Source organism: Mustela putorius, unplaced genomic scaffold, assembly GCF_011764305.1.
Source record: "Mustela putorius furo isolate JIRA1106 unplaced genomic scaffold, ASM1176430v1.1 tig00003901_pilon_pilon_pilon, whole genome shotgun sequence".
In the NCBI taxonomy this organism is placed as follows: domain Eukaryota; kingdom Metazoa; phylum Chordata; class Mammalia; order Carnivora; family Mustelidae; genus Mustela; species Mustela putorius.
Genome location: NW_025422049.1, coordinates 7,480,864 through 7,497,509, shown reverse-complemented (window position 1 = coordinate 7,497,509; position 16,646 = coordinate 7,480,864). Strand labels below are relative to the sequence as shown.

General features: G+C 37.3%; 1 protein-coding gene across 5 annotated transcripts in view; it reads right to left on the bottom strand.

The window, feature by feature from the left end:
* The window catches only part of CUL4B (cullin 4B), a 51,780-nt gene that overhangs the window by 13,801 nt on the left and 21,333 nt on the right, over window positions 1–16,646 (bottom strand). For all 5 annotated transcript variants that reach the window (XM_013061238.2, XM_045068243.1, XM_004762057.3 and 2 more), the window contains 9 exons: window positions 9,625–9,728; window positions 8,695–8,764; window positions 7,824–7,897; window positions 6,816–6,978; window positions 6,584–6,673; window positions 6,201–6,283; window positions 4,643–4,710; window positions 3,381–3,499; window positions 2,584–2,776 (listed from right to left, as the gene is read on the bottom strand). In XM_013061238.2, the coding sequence (XP_012916692.1) occupies window positions 2,584–2,776; window positions 3,381–3,499; window positions 4,643–4,710; window positions 6,201–6,283; window positions 6,584–6,673; window positions 6,816–6,978; window positions 7,824–7,897; window positions 8,695–8,764; window positions 9,625–9,728 (964 nt within the window). The remainder of the gene's footprint in view (window positions 1–2,583; window positions 2,777–3,380; window positions 3,500–4,642; window positions 4,711–6,200; window positions 6,284–6,583; window positions 6,674–6,815; window positions 6,979–7,823; window positions 7,898–8,694; window positions 8,765–9,624; window positions 9,729–16,646) is intronic.

The window sequence follows — 16,646 nt, the reverse complement described above, 5'->3', positions numbered from 1 at the left end:
AGACAGTGAGAGAGGGAACACAAGCAGAGGGAGTGGGAGAGGGAGAAGCAGGCTTCCCGAGTGGGAACCCGATGTCAGGCTCAATCCCAGGGCTCTGGAATCATGACTTGAGCCGAAGACAGATGCTTAATGACTGAGCTACCCAGGAGCCCCACATTCCATATTTTAAAAAAACAAACAAATTTTTAAAAAACCCTATAGTACTAATCAAAACAGTATGGTATTAACACATAAAGAGACATACATATCAATGAATAGAGAACCCAGATATAGACCCATGCTTATATGGTCAATTAATTTATACCAAAGGAGGCAAGAATATACGATGGGAAAAAAGTCAAGTCTCTTCAATAAATGGTATTGGGAAACCTGGACAGCCACACACAAAAGAATTAAACTGGATCAGGATCTTACACCATACAAAAAAAATTAACTCAAAATGGATTAGAGACTTGAATGTCTTTTTAATGGATGGATGAAGACCTGAAACTATAAAACTCCTAGAAGAGAAAACAGGCTGTAGACTCCTGGATATAGGTCTAAGCAGTGTTTTTTTTTTTTTCTAAATCTGACTCCAAATGCAAAAATAAACAGAGGACTTCAAACTAAAAAGCTTCTGCACAGAGAAGGAAACCATCAACAAAATGAAAAGGAAACCTTTTTGGGAAAAGATGGAATGAAGATATCTGCAAATCATATATCCTATAGGGTATAAAGAACCCAAAATAAAGAACCCATACAACTCACTTAACCAAAAAATCCATTAAAAAATTGGCAGAAGATATAAATGTCTTTTTCCAAAGACAAACAGATGGCCAACAAGCACATGAAAATATGCTCAATATCACTAATCAACAAGGAAATGCAAATCAAAATCATACTGGGGTATCAACTCACATCTGTCATAATAGCTAGTATGGAAAAGACAAAAAATGGTGCTGGTGAAGATGTGGAGAAAAGGGAATCCTTGTGCACTGTTGGTGGGAATGCAAACTGGTGCAGCCACTGTGGAAAACATTATGCAGGTTCCTCAGAAAATTAATAGAGCCACACCATATGACTGAGCAATTCCACTACAAAGATAATGCGAACACTAATTCAAAAACATGCACACCTAGGGGCGCCTGGGTGGCTCAGTGGGTTAAGCCACTGCCTTTGGCTCAGGTCATGATCTCAGGGTCCTGGGGTTGAGTCCTGCATTGGGCTCTCTGCTCATCAGGGAGCCTGCTTCCTCCTCTCTCTCTGCCTGCCTCTCTGCCTACTTGTGATCTCTCTCTGTCAAATAAATAAATAAAATCTTTAAAAAAAAAAAACATGCACACCTCTATGTTCACTACAGCATTACCGACAATATCCAAGGTAGGGAAACAACCTAAGTGTTCATCAATGGATGAATGGATAAAGAAGGGTGTGTGTGGGTGTGTGTGTAACAGAATACTACTCAGCCATGAAAAGAAAGAAATCTTGCCTTCTGCAGTAACATGGATCTTAAGGGTTTTATGCTAAGTGAAATGAAGAAAGAGAAATAAGACAAATACCACGTGATTTCACTTACATGTGGAATCTAAAAAACAGAACAAAACCAAAATTCAGACCCAAATACAGACAACAGATTGGTGGATGCCAGAGCGAAGGGGGGTTGGGGTGCCAAAATGGATAAAGGTGATAAAGTACAAATTCAGCTATAAGATAAGTCAGTCATGGGGATGTAATATACAGCATAGGGAATACAGTCCACAAACATTGTATTAACTCCGTAAGGGGACAGATGGTAACTAGGCTTATTGCAGTGACCATTTCACAATGCATTCAAACACTGAATCACTATGTTGTACATCTAGAAACTCACATAATATTGTATGTCAAGTACATCTCAAAAAAAAAAAAAAAAGCCACTGAAAGACCTCGCCCATCCTCTGGGGTGTCCATTTCACACTGATGTTAAGCAATCTTAAACACTACTTATTAAAACAAACCAGATGCATCACAGAGTAAAAGGCAAATTTTGTTAAAAAATTAAAGGGTAAATAGTAGACCAATGAAATTTCATCCTTCTGGCAGAAGACACTAGACTTTCATCACAGGGTACCTCTCTTTCTGAAATTAAAGGGTAGTTTAGTAGGGAAATCTGAGAAACACTGCTGTATACCATAGCCTTATACTACATGGGCCCAAATTATTAAGCTTATTTTTTGTCCTGGACGTTTGTCCTTGCAGGCTAGAAACTAATTTCTTGCTACCCTCTCTTGTAGCATGAAGTGTGGGGTTCTAGAAGTAGCACCCTGCCCCACCTCTAAATTGCTACAGGCTTAGAAAACAGGTATCCAGCTTAGTATAAATAAGAGCAAATAGGGTTTAATGTATTATCTTATAAAGAACATTATGTTTGACACGTGAACTTGAGATGTTCTTTACGTTGAAGGACTTATTTCTTATATCTAGGTTCTTAGAAACTAACTACCTCTTAAGCAACCCCAAATAAAGGTGTTAAACTACACACCCTTGTCAAAATTTCAAACTGACTGAAATTTTATGAGTAAAAGAACATTAAATAGCTGGGAAAAAAAAAGACTGGAAAAATACCTATAAGTTCAGCAGGCTTGTTCGGTCTTTTGTTAATGAATGTCTCAAATGCTTCCTTCATGGCATTGATAAATTTTTCATTTTTCAGAAAGCAAATATCAATTATATGGTCAACCTTATCTTTAAAATCCAGCAATTCTTGAACCATGGTTTTATCTTTTTCAGGATTAATTACAATAGTGCTGCCAAATGCCTAAAAAACAAAAATGACCACTTTTTAAAATTGGGATTATCTCTGATGAAAACAATTCCCAAATCACATTTTAAGTAGGTATACATATTTTTAAAATTCAAAATGTTAGAATAAAACTGTTCTGGAAGTCTGGAAAAGAAAAATAAAATCATTAAACATCAAGACTAATAACCATTTGTCTATAATCACAAAGGAAGGAATGACCCCTACTGGGTGTACAGCATTACAATGGGGCATTATTATGAGCCTCCAGGCTTTTGTCCCTACTTTTAAATTAGTCAGGTTTTAATTTTTTTTTTTTAATGGCAGTCTGGCTTCAGTGTAAGACTGAAGAAGGGAAAGAAATTTTGGACCCCAAAAAAGTCCTCTTTTGTCCCCCCACATTCACTGTTCTAAATATTAGAGCTAGAAATCCCATCAGACATCAATAAGATAACTTTTTTTGTGGATCTGTCACACAGCTATCATTCTCACGTTGACTGTCCTCAAAACTCCCATTACTTAAAAAAAAACAACTGGGTCTAACATGTAAGAAATGTTTGCTGATATGTACTGAGTGTATAGATTTTAAGACATAAGAGAAAAAATGACAGGTTGTTATTACCTTAATATATTCAATCCACTGCTGCAGGAGAACCTGAACCCCACCTCGAACTCTACTGAAGAGTTGATACAGAAGAGATAAATCTTGAATTCGGTTTTCATCAAGGAGGTTATTTAAGCCTGGATTTTCAAACATTTTGCCATTAAAAATAGTGAACAAAAACGCCAGGCATTTTAATGAAAATTAAGTTAAATTATTATTGTGATACTGATCTAAACTATTACTAGTCTACGAATTTTAATATAAAGATTTGTTCTCTATTAAATCCAAACAGATAAATCACCTTTCCAAATGAAAACTAAATATAGGAAGCCTTAGTTTATATAAATACAAGAACAATTCTATAATTATTTGTGCCACTGAGCATGGTAGCTCAGATATAAACCAATTTGTAAAAACCTATTTACTCAAATACACATTATAAATAACTCACTCGTATGTGCAGTGGCCATACTACATCTGGCACTAATTAGTATATACATCACTGTATTTCAGAGTACTGGATATGGTCTGTAGTATTTCAAAAACCATGCATTAATAAGCCAAGTCTGAACAAGATTCAATGTATCTGATTTTCAGAACGAACTAATAGTATTCTGCATTAAGGTTCTAAAATATACCATTTTATATAAAACAAAAGATGGCTGGACAGAAAGTAAGGTTTCTGCCTATCTCTGGCACTGTCAAAGTAAAATTCAGGGTTTACCCTTATGATCACTCAGGATTAGAAGTGCTTGGTTTTGTAGGGAGAGGGTGGTTGGGTTATGGACATTAGGGAGGGTATGTGCTATGGTGAGTGCTGTGAAGTGTTTAAACCTGGTGATTCACAGACCTGTACCCCTGGGGCTAATAATATATTATATGTTAATAAAAAATAAAAAATTTAAAAATTTAAAAAATATAGCAAAGAAAAAAAAAGAAGTCCTTGGTTTTATACGAGTACATTTTAGTGTAAGAAGAAATTCTTTTCTCTATTGTGGTCTTACAAATTAAGGAAAGAATTCCCACATTCCCTCTTTTGGGGTTTTTTATTGGTGTTAGTGGACCCCTCTCATTTTCAGTTCCTGTATCTTTAAGTTAAGCCAAGAACCATCTCCTCAAAGTTTACCATTGATACATGGGGAGAAAGGGTTATGTCCATTCTCAGAAAAGCAGCCACAAGTATCAAACTTCTCAAAAGGGTAATCCTTAAGAATTTTTTTTTTTTTACTTATTTGCTGCTACCATTTTAAAAGTGATCTCTTTACCAACTGGTCAATTACCTTTCTGAAGAATTGCGGTTAGGTGTTCACCTAGAAGTTGTTTTTCTACAGTGGCAATTAATGACTTCCTACAAGGAAAAAAAGGTTTAGAATTACTGACATTTGACTTTGCTGAAAACTTAAAAGTCTTTCTGGGGGGGGGGGGTGGGGGAACAAACAGCTTGATGCTGCTGCACCTTTTTTTAAGGAGAGAGCACAAAGGGATGCCTGGCTGGTTCAGACAGTTAGGTGCCTGACTCTCGATTTGGGCTCAGGTCATTTATCTCGGGCTTGTGGAATCAAGCTCCCACATGGCGCTCCACACTCAGAGGGGAGTGTACTTCGGATTTGCTTTCTCCCTCTCCCCCAGTTCTCTCTCTAAAATGGATAAGTAAATCCTTTAAAAAAATAAAATAGAGAGATGGGGGGGCGCCTGGGTGGCTCAGTGGGTTAAGCCGCTGCCTTCGGCTCAGGTCATGATCTCAGGGTCCTGGGATCGAGTCCCACATCGGGCTCTCTGCTCAGCGGGGGGCCTGCTTCCCTTCCTCTCTATCTGCCTGCCTCCGTCTACTTGTGTTCTCTGTCAAATAAATAAATAAAATCTTAAAAAAAAAAAAAGAGAGAGATGTGGGGAGGAGAGGGAGAGAAAGAATCCCAAGCAGGCTCCACGCTCAGTGCCTGAGCCTGACTCAGGGTTCCATCTCAATACTCTGACATCATGCATAACCTGAGCCAAAAGCAAGAGCAGGGATGCTTAACCAACTGAGGAACCCAAGCACCCCTCAAATAGCTTGTGTTATGTCAATTTCAATATCCCTATCCTCTGTTTAAATGTATTGGTGCTCAGAATTACTTTACTCATACCATAAGAAGGGGGGGCGCCTTGGTGGCTCAGTGGGTTAAGCCTCTGCCTTTGGCTCAGGTCATGGTCTCAGGGTCCTGGGATTGAGCCCTGCATTGGGATCTCTGCTCAGCAGAGAGCTGCTTCCCCTCTCTCTCTGCCTGCCTCTCTGCCTACCTGTGATCTCTTTCTCTCCCTCTGTCAAATAAATAAATAAAATCTTTTTAAAAAATAAGTATTTCCATGGTCTTGCTGTGGCTGGCTTTTTCCAAGTTTCTCTGCTTTTATTAGGAAAGTAGTTATCTATGCTGCTTACAGGAACTCCTTGGTCGGTAATATTTAGGAAAGCAAAGAAACAGTTTCTCCTCCAAACATCTACTGAACTTTAAACAGCCTTTAGATTTCAAAGATCACATCAGGTTCTAATATAATTTTTTTTTTCATTTTTTACAGAAGTAAGCTCTACCCCCAGCATGGGGCTTGAACTCATGACTCTGAGATCAAGAGTCACATGCTCTACCAACTGAACCAGCCAGGTGCTCCTGTAGTAATATTAAATTTAAATTTTTATATTTAAATTTTTAAACACACACACATACACACATTAGATTTACCTGATTAAATCTAATTAACTGGGGCAAACAAAATTTGTACAGAGAAAATAACTGTTAAAAATTTAAGTACCTTAAGTGATTCAACGACACTGGTTAAAGTCTATTAGGCTAATATAATACTTACTGGGTGGTCTGATCTAAGTAAGTAATAAGTCTGTCTGCTTCTTCTTCTAGACGTTTGTTAACATGATGAAGATATTCAGGAACCTACAAAGACAGTTTTTTTTATATTATTGTTTTCCTCCCCATAAATCCTTCAGAAAATGTCAAGTCCAAAAGACCCCGGGAGCAGCCCTGTCCAATGTGACAGGGTTGAATCATATATAAACTATAAATAGTTTATGATCCAGAATTATAGCCTCTAAGAAGAGAGAAAAGAAAGGAGCACCTAAATGAGAAAAAAAGCATCACAATGTTGTCAAGATAAATGCCAAGGGCAGCTTGTGTTCTAGAATGTAAGGTCTATCGTGAGACATAGTGGATTTATTAATCATGATTTTTAAATACCTCTCTTTCCTGCATTAATTTTTGGCCTTCAGCTGCATAGAGCCGGTTAGTTTCTTCCAAAAATCGTTGTTCAAAAGAATCCTGATAAATCTGGGAGGAGGGATGAAAATAAAGGAGTTCATTTATTCAATAAATATTTATTAAATTGCCTCTATATGAACAGCACTATGAATCTGTTTTTTAAACACCAAACTAGGAATAGCAATCAGCTCTGTAATTGAAGTTAACTTACTTGCAAATCAGAGAGCATGCTTAAAAGGCTTCGGAGTAAACTTCTATCAATTGCTTCACCATTCCTTTCCCTCTCAATCAAGAGAAGAATGCCATCAATTGTCTTATTCTGGACTTTCTGATCACTTATAATATGAGCCCTAAATAACTCCAGTCCCATGTCCCTAAAATAAAAAATATATAGGATCAAAATTAATTGACAACAATACCACTTCTAGAGAGGTCTGCTTAACTTCTCACTGCATGTTAATTAGGGCTTGAGATCTGAAGCAGCAATTGTAAAAAGATAAAATCCACAAATTAAATTTTACACATTATTAGAGTTAAAGTATACAGGAAACTCATTTAGTCTTTAATGAGAACTGAAGCTAAATTCCTGTCTTTCTCCATAACTAAGTTTTGTATTACTTCCTTTGGTGGATTTCTTCCTTGGTCAAATCATGAGACAAAATTAGTTCAAAGACAAAATGGCTTTCACTGTACTGGTAATGAAGGCTTAATTGGTCATTTGTCATCTGGCTTCAGTACTCAAAAATCAGTAAACTCTCTGATAATTGCTGTAGGTAGATGATAGGCACAAGGTGGGGGAAAGAGCTCATTATACTATTCTATTTTTGTGTTTACATGGAATTTTCCATGGCAATGTTAACAGATAATGAGCAAATTCCTGGTAAGCAACAAAATCCATAGCAATGTTAGCACATAATGAGCAAACTCTTGATAAGCAACAAAATAATGCACACTCTTAGACAGTCCAGAGCAAACTTTAATCCCCTTAGCTAACAAAAAAACTTCTTCATTAAGTTATTATATGCTCAGGGAATGTTAGCTATCACCAGTATTGGACTAGGCAAAACTAGGTAAAACTGCTATAAATACAAGTCTAGAAGCCAAATTTGAGTTTTGGGGAGAATATTCATAGTACCACTTACTCTCTTTCCATTAGTGTAATTAAGATTTGACTATGATTTGTAACAAATTTTTTTGCATTTTTTTCTGGCATCCTTACCAAATGGAGGGTAGCATTGAATTTTGCAGAACGTAAGTTCTATCCAGAAACAGAAAAATGCTCCTGATCATGATCTGCCAACAAAAAAGAAATCGATTTTTATATTTTGTTAAGCTGAAACATTTGCTCTTGATTAAATAATAAAATTGCAGGGTTTACTTTTACATATACTAGACTACTACATACAGATAAAGAAATCTACCTGAGAATATGCCCAAATCATTTTTATTAAACTATTCTATTGTCTTAATCCTTGCTGTAGTTTCTAGAAGAGGGACACTTAAAATGGTCCTAAGACTTCTCTGCAACTTGAGATGTAACTGAAAATAAAAACAGGGAATTAAGGGGACACATATATAATTCTTCCTCAGTAACAAAGCTCATTCAGGATGAAGGTGCCCTAAATTGTACATGTGTGGTTTTGGGTAGGGGGATTTTTAGATTTTTTTTTTAGTTTGCAGAATATAAAGTATTAAAAAAAATACCAGATTAAGGAGAAAGGAAAAAGTGGTGATGTGAAGAACTAGGCAGGACCCACCAGGTACCTTCACAGGCAATGGAGTAGGTGGGTAGGACATCCATCACGACTAACAGACAAATATGTAACTTTTAAAAAAATGAGGTACTTTTTGGTTAAGTGTGACAAAAATGATCCTAAGGTGCAAGTCAATTTAAAATGGTGGTTTCCCTATAACCTACAGTTTTAAACTAGAAAACTTAAACCAAATTAGTGTTCAATTCAGAAAAAGAGTGGATATTGAGGCACTACCCCCCACCACACTGCAAAGCTTTTAAAACTAACATCCACGTATTTGAAAAAATTTATTTAACTACAATATTTAGCTGAAACATAATACTTTTTCCAGCTTACCATTTGTCTGCAATGGTTTTGCCAGCATCTATCAATTTTCTTTAGAAAAAGAACACTATCCAATGAATCCCTGAGACACGTCAAGGATATTTTTAAGTGCTTAGTACAAATAATATAAAAAATGTAAGAGCAGGGGCGCCTGGGTGGCTCAGTGGGTTAAAGTCTCTGCTTTCGGCTCAGGTCATGATCCCAGGGTCCTGGGATAGAGCCCCGCATCAGGCTCTCTGCTCAGCAGGGAGCCTGCTTCCCCCCTCTCTCTCTCTGCCTACTTGTGATCTCTGTCAAATAAATAAATAAAATCTTTAAAAAAAAGAAAAAGAAATGTAAGAGCATATTTGTCTTAAATAGGGAGCATCACACACTAAATAAAAATAGGCACGCCTGGGTGGCTCAGTCAGTTAGGTGCCTGCCTTCAGCCCAGATCATGATCCCAGGGTTCTAGGATCAAGTCACTTATGGGGCTCCTTGCTCAGCGGGGAGCCTGCTTCTCCCCCTGCCTGTGCTCACTCCCTCTTGCAAACAGATAAAATCTTTAAAAAAAATCTAAATAGCACTTACAGAACAAAATGCTATTCCTTAAACTGTAAAAAAGTTTCAGGTTCCACTAAATACATTTTAGAGTAAGTCTTACACATAAGAGAGCATTATGTTGGTTACGATTTCCCTTAGATTATTTTTCCTTAAATGGAAATTTGTCTGGACAAAAAGGGTAAAGACATAAGGACATCTTATTTGCACTAACATCACAATGCAGACTTGGAACTTAAAGTTGAAAAGTCAACAACTCTTTTCTTATTTCTCCAGAACTGTAAGGAACAGTAACAAATCTACAAAACACAGGCAACTTCATTTCAAGTTGGGTTAAATAGTGAGGGATAAGGAAGGAGGAAACTGATAAAAATATAGTATTTTTGGTTTTTAAAAGGATATTCTCTGAACTGGTGAATTTGTGCTTTGATGTGATCTTCACAAATCTGTCTCAGCTGTTTGTACAAGTTTGCAGAAATCTTGTAGGAACAGAGATTTTCTACAGCCTGCAAGATTAAACACATATATGTTTAAGGAGAAAATGGGGTTATTGATAATTTATATCAAATTCTTATTATTTTAATATTTCAAATTGTTTTATTAAAAAGGGTATTTAACCATTTAAAACACAGTAAAGTAACAAAATATGAATGTGAGTGAACTTTTTCATAACCGATGTACCAAAAAAAACCAACTAATACATTTATTATGGCTGTTCAGGTTAAGGATGGACAGAATCAAGCCAAGTCCTACCCTGTGGAGACATTCAATTTATAACATGACTACACATCAATGCTGTCTTGTTCTTAAAAATGTTGTTTTCATAAGCAGAATTCCATTCTGAGTTTAAAAAACAGTTTCACCAATGTTTATCCGATGGATTGGGCAGTCTGACTGCCACTGAGTTAAAACTTACACTTTGTTTGGTTTTCTTTGAACAATGGATTCTTGCTAGCAGTATTAGGAATATGATGTAAACACCAAGTATTTTTCTCTAATATTTCAGATTATGAATGTTTAAATATAAAGGTTTGAGAATTTGTACAATTAAGTAAACATTAATTACACCAGAAATGACTATTTTTACTTCATTCTAATATTTTAACTTGTCTTCTTTTATACCCAGATCCCAAAAGGACAAACTTCAGATTTCTTTTAGTTTCTTGTTACATGTGTCAAAGACTTTCAATTTTAAGACAACATGCATGGTAAAACTCTTTGGATGAACTCTGATACAATCTATAATTCCAACTAGTAATGACTTAAGTTTAACACCAGGATTCCTTCCTCACCACAACAAAAGGCAGAAAATCAATTAAAATTGACTCTAAGGGAGGATCCAAGTTCCATAGGTTAGTGGGAATTTTATAAATACTTACCTACTCGGAAGTCACATTCCCAGCATGCAGGGCCAGTAAACAAATTAGCAAATGAAAAGAAAGCTTAAAGAAAACCACTTATATCATTGCAGAAAAGTCACTGCACCTCACCAGGAACAGCAGGCCAATTAGATCCAGTAGCTAAGGAGGAAGGAATAAGACCACTGATTCTCCTCTGGCCACTTTCCATGGGGTTAGGTTAGGCCCCAAGTACCTAAAGGGTGGATTTATGCTTATTTCTGAGCCTTTCTGTTCACACTGGTTCTCTATGGACTCTTCCCCTTCCTTCTTTAGTATTCTTCTCATTGTATCCAATGTTCCTTTTGAAGGACTCATTTTCTCAGCATTTCTCATTTCCCTGCTTAGATTCTGTCTTTGTACTTATCTCAACCACATTTCCCACTTCAGTACTTCTCCAGTTCCCTCTTCTCCCATTCTCTTCTGCTGTGTTTCTCTTTATCTTCTCACACAAGATACCATATTCCTTTACTACTCAGCTAGGTTCCACCTCTTCCAATAAGCTCTGTTTAACTGCCTCACCTGGCACTATCACCAATCATAACACATTGACTTGTCACCGAGTCAATACTGTATCTTTTTTTAAAAGATTTTATTTATTTGTCAGAGAGAGAAAGAGGGAGTGCACAAACAGGCAGAGTGGCAGGCAGAGGCAGAGAAGCAGGCTCCCTGCTGAGCAAGGAGCTGGATGCAGGACTCCCAGGACCCTGGGATCATGACCTGAGCTGAAGGCAGTGGCTTAACCAACTGAGCCACCCAGGCGTCCCAATACTGTATCTTATTTTAAATACTCCATTTGTGTATATCTCATCCCCCAATTCTCCTTAATGAGAAAAAGACCCTATGTGCTCGTTCATGTACCCACATATTCTTTTAATGCTTTTGGAGGCTTAAACCAGGCAATATGGTTAAATACCCGAAAAACTAATGTACTTACAACCAGCAATGTGTCCTACACATAGAAGAGGCTTATAGTGTAAGGAGAAAACTGATCAGAAAACACAGAATTACAAAACATTGTGTTAGGTGCTATGATGAGGGTAAGCATCGAGGCAAAGGCCCTAACCCAGTCTCTTTAGGACTGGAGCAAGTCAGGAAAGGTTTCCTGAGCAGAGGTAAAAAGGTAGAATCCCAAAGACCAGAGGAAAATGAAGAGCTAGTGGGAATAATGACAAAGAGAGAATTAAGCTGAGCTTTATATGCAATCTCCTCCATGTTTAGTTAAGAGAGTTACTTAAGATGTTAGAGGCAAGAAAAGCAGGAATGGGAGCATCTAAGGTGAGTCTTGAAGGTCAAACTGGAACTGAACACTCTGCTTCTCTAGTTAGCATTGACTGCTTCTTAACATATATAGACCAGATCTAGTAATTTCCCTTCCTTAACAACCCTTCATTAAGCTCCTCAAATACTATTATGGAGAAATTCCATAATAGGTATTAAAAAATACAAAGGACTGGGGCACCTGACTGGCTCAGTCAGTGGAGCATGCGATCTTGATCCTGGGATTGTGGTTCAAGACATGTGCTGAGTATTGTGATTACTCAAAAAAAAAGAATTCTTTAAAAAAATCTTTTAAAAAGTATAAAGGACTGAACCATGTGCTGCATGGTCTAATATCATTTATGTAAAAAAGACAAAATAATAAAAACACACAGTTATTTACACCACTGAAAAAGATACTCCCCAAACTAATGTTTGTGGATAGAGGAACTAGCTGGGGGGAGATCGGTAGAAAACAGGGTGGAAGTGAAACTTTTCACTACATGCTCTGTAATACTTTATGGGTTTTGAACCAGATGAATACATTAAATACTCAAAAAACTTAAATATTCACCTCACCCAATAAACCTTTTCTATCTTCCCCACCACCACAGTTTTCAGCATGGCATTCAAGGCTCATTCTTACCATTTTAGTAGTCTCATGTCTGTTTATAATCTTCCATACACACCATGATCTAAACACTCTGCTTTACTTACTTTTTAAAGCAAGATTTGTTTGAAGCAGTCATGTGTGCCTAAAACAGGGGCTTCCAAAAATTTTTGACAAGCCACAACAAGAAGTATATTTTATGTCACAATCTATTGTACGTAAAAAAAATTTATGTAACTGAAACAAAATCTTCATGAGACTACGCTTATCGTTACTATGTGCGAAGATCTCTGATTATTTTCTATTTTGCCTTTTAAAAAAATGCTGGTTATTAGGGTGCCTTGGTGGCTCAGTTGGTTTAGCGTGTGCCTTTGGCTTGGGTCATGATTCCAGGATCCTGAGATAGAGCCCCACATCCTGCTCAGTGGGGAGCCTAATTCTCCCTTCCTCTCTGTAGCTCCCCCTGCTTGTGTGCTCTGTCAAATAAATAAAATCTCTTTAAAAATAACAGAAAAATGCTGGTCACAAACTACTAATTTCATGAACCTACTAGAATATAATAAGCACCTCAGGGTCAGGCCTAAGTGATCTCTATATTCCCATGGCATCCACCCAGCTTTGCACACAGGAAGCAGTAACTGACTCAACAAGGACTGTTTACTAAGTAAGTACTCTGTACCCTGTTAGGTGCTAGGACAGAAACAAGACTAGGAAGGTGTTGAATCATTACTTAAAGTTTGGGATAAGCTCTATTTTATTCCAGATCTTTAAAATGCACTATTAGTATCAACTATTTTGTATCTCACTTCACATGCAACTATTTGTATCAAACAGACTCTACATAGTTTCATAAGTCTCTTAAATAAAACTTTCTTTTTACTCAAACTTCCAATCATTACTGGTAAAATACTAAGCCTTGACTAAGCCTTGAACCCTTCTTGAAGGTAATCAGATATAAAATAGAAACATTCTAGCAAGTTTCTAACCTTTATTCCTCTAAATCCCAGCCCCTATCTGCCAAAATCCATAAATGTCACATCAAAAAACATGTCTGAAAAAAGAAACACATGTTTGTTTGATACAAACAAAACCATACACTCCAAAGAAATGTAAACATGTAGCAAATGAAATGTAAAACTATAGTTCCTGAAATTTGATGCTTTGGGGAATACAGGATTTAAGAAACAGCAAAGGCACAAAAGATTGGATCTGGGACAAGGGAATGGAAATGAGGGTGAGCAGTATGGCTAGAATAAAAAATGAAGAGGATTAAAATAAGAATTAAAAAACACAAAGACTACAAACATAATTAAACATGGTTAAGGCAGGAAATCTAGAAACTTTTCTGACTTAATAATAGACACCCAGAAAGATAAATTCTCATCAGGGTCCTGAACTCTGGTCACTGGCCTAATGGGTTGGGTCTTATTTTTCAAACTATATGTTTAAAGAAAGGAAAGCACACCATAAAGTTTCAAGAAATAATACGGCAATAAACTCTAAATTATCTTTTTACATTTAGTAAAAATGGCTGAAATAAGATACTTGAAAAATATCAGAAACTAAGAACTTGCAGCAGTGAAGCCAGACATGAAATCTAATTTTTCTTTTTCTTTTTTTAAGATTTTATTTATTTGATAGAAGACACAGCAAGAGGGAACACAAGCAGGAAGAGTGGGAGAGGGAGAAGCAGGCCTCCTGCTGAGCAGGGAGGCCGATGTGGGGCTCGATACCAGGACCCTGGGAGATGTGGGGCTCAATACCAGGACCCTGGGATCACGGACCGGAGCCGAAGTCAGACGCTTAACGACTGAGCCACCCAGGCGCCCCTCTAATTTTTCTTTTTACATCTAGTAACAGGGTTTAAGTTAGCTGAAAATTACCAAGGACTAAGAATTTGTAGTTGCACGCTTTAAATTGCAGGAATAATATTAAGTACTAACTCAATAGAGAGAAGCACTACAAAATGTAATAGACTAATCTTAAAAAAAAATCAAGATGGACGATAATTAAGCAACCTTACATAGAACACAATTAGCTACTCATCAATACAGAATACAAAAGAGGCACCTAGGTCGCTCAGTTGGTTGAGTGTCTGCCTTTGGCTCTGGTTGTGGTCCCGGGGTCCTGGGATCCATCCCCACGTGGAGCCCCACATTGGGCTCTCTGCTCAGCAGGGTGTCCGCTTTTCCCTCTGCCTCTCCCCACTGGCTTGTGTTATCACTTACTTTTTCTCTCAAATAAAAAAAAAAACCTTTAAAAAGTATATAGAATACAAAAGCTACTCATCGCTGCTAAGAATCTAACAGGTCTTCTGTAACCTCTGTTTAAACCACCAGATTAAAAAAAAATTAAAAATAACTACCAGATTTTACAATGGGTAATAACCTACGCTGAGATGGACACACTCCTTGCTTCCAGTCTTACGGTCATCTACTTGATAAATGAGGTATTAGCAGAAAAGTTCATCATTTAAGATTTATTTCACAAAAAGCTAACCAAACAAGAGTTCCCATTAATAATAAATAAAACTATTTCCATTAGAATTGAAATATGGACTAGGCTTGCCTTCAAAGAAAATAGCTAGACATTTACACTAAGAATAAATGTTATACTTTCATATCTAAACAACCAGCCAGCTCCAAAAAAAGGTAGCTGATTTAAAAACACTACACAGCTACTTATATAAAGGCTGAGAACAAGAGGAAAATAATCCAATAGCCAAAATTCCAACTATTATAAGATACCACATGTAAAAAACAAGACATATTCTTAAGAAGTAAAGGATACTGTTCCTAGAGAGCTCCTTTTTCTATTATTTTTTTCAATTTGGCTAATGGCATCTACTGACACATATTTGGAATGTAATCTATTTATCGGCCAGCTGTTCTGACCCAGTGTGGATTTAGAATTTTAAAACATGTGTGGCTTTAGAGCTGTATAATAAAGTACAATCTTAAAATAAAGGTATCTTTTAAAAAGGCTCACTTATTATTATCATCATCACTGATGACACCAATAAGTAGCAGACATTACAATAAGTAGTTTTTGCAGCATTTTGTTTACAACTCAACAATCCCGCTACATAGGTAATGTTGGTCTTCCCATTTTACAAATGAGGAAAACAAGGCGTGGAGAAGTAACTTGCCCAAAGTTATCATGAGTACCAGATCTCTAATCTAAGGCAGCTCAACTCAAAAGTCAGTGCAGTTAACTATACTACCTGTAGTCAATCAGAAACAAGCAAACAAACCAAAAAAGTGCCCCCAAATCAAAACATTAATCACTTCCTCGTATTTTGGGATTTCAAGGTTGTCTAGGAAAGGTAATTTTTTAAACTCAAGTACAATTCTCATTTAAAATCACTTTTGGGGGCGCCTGGGTGGCTCAGTGGGCTAAGCCGCTGCCTTCGGCTCGGGTCCTGATCTCAGGGTCCTGGGATCGAGCCCCGCGTCGGGCTCTCTGCTCAGCGGGGAGCCTGCTTCCTCCTCTCTCTCTGCCTGCCTCTCTGCCTACTTGTGATCTCTCTCTGTCAAGTAAATAAATAAAATCTTAAAAATAAATAAATAAATAAATAAAATCACTTTTGGAGCGCCTGGGTGGCTCAGTGGGTTAAAGCCTCTGCCTTCGGCTCAGGTCATGATCTCAGGGTCCTCGGATCGAGCCCCGCATCGGGCTTTCTGCTCAGCGGGGAGCCTGCTTCCCCCTCTCTCTCTACCTCTCTGCCTGTTCGTGATCTCTCTGTCAAATAAATAAATAAAATCTTTAAAAAAATAAATAAATAAATAAAATCACTTTTAACGGGGCACCTGGATGGCTCAATCATTAAGCGTCTGCCATCAGCTCAGGTCCTGATCCCAGGGTCCTGGATGGAACCGTGTTCCCTGCTCAGGATGGGCTCCCTGCTCTGCGGGGAATCTGCTTCTCCCTCTCCTACTCCCCCTGCTTGCGTTCCCTCTCTCGATGTCTGTCTCTGTTTCAAATAAATAAAATCTTCAAAAAGACCATTTTTTAAAAATAAAAATCATTGAAAAAATATCTTTCACTTTTCTTGCAAATGCACTCAGAACATGTTCTTTTCTTTTTTAAGATTTTATTTATTTGACAGAGATCACAAGTAGGCAAAGAGGCACGCAGAGAGAGAGGAGAAAGCAGGC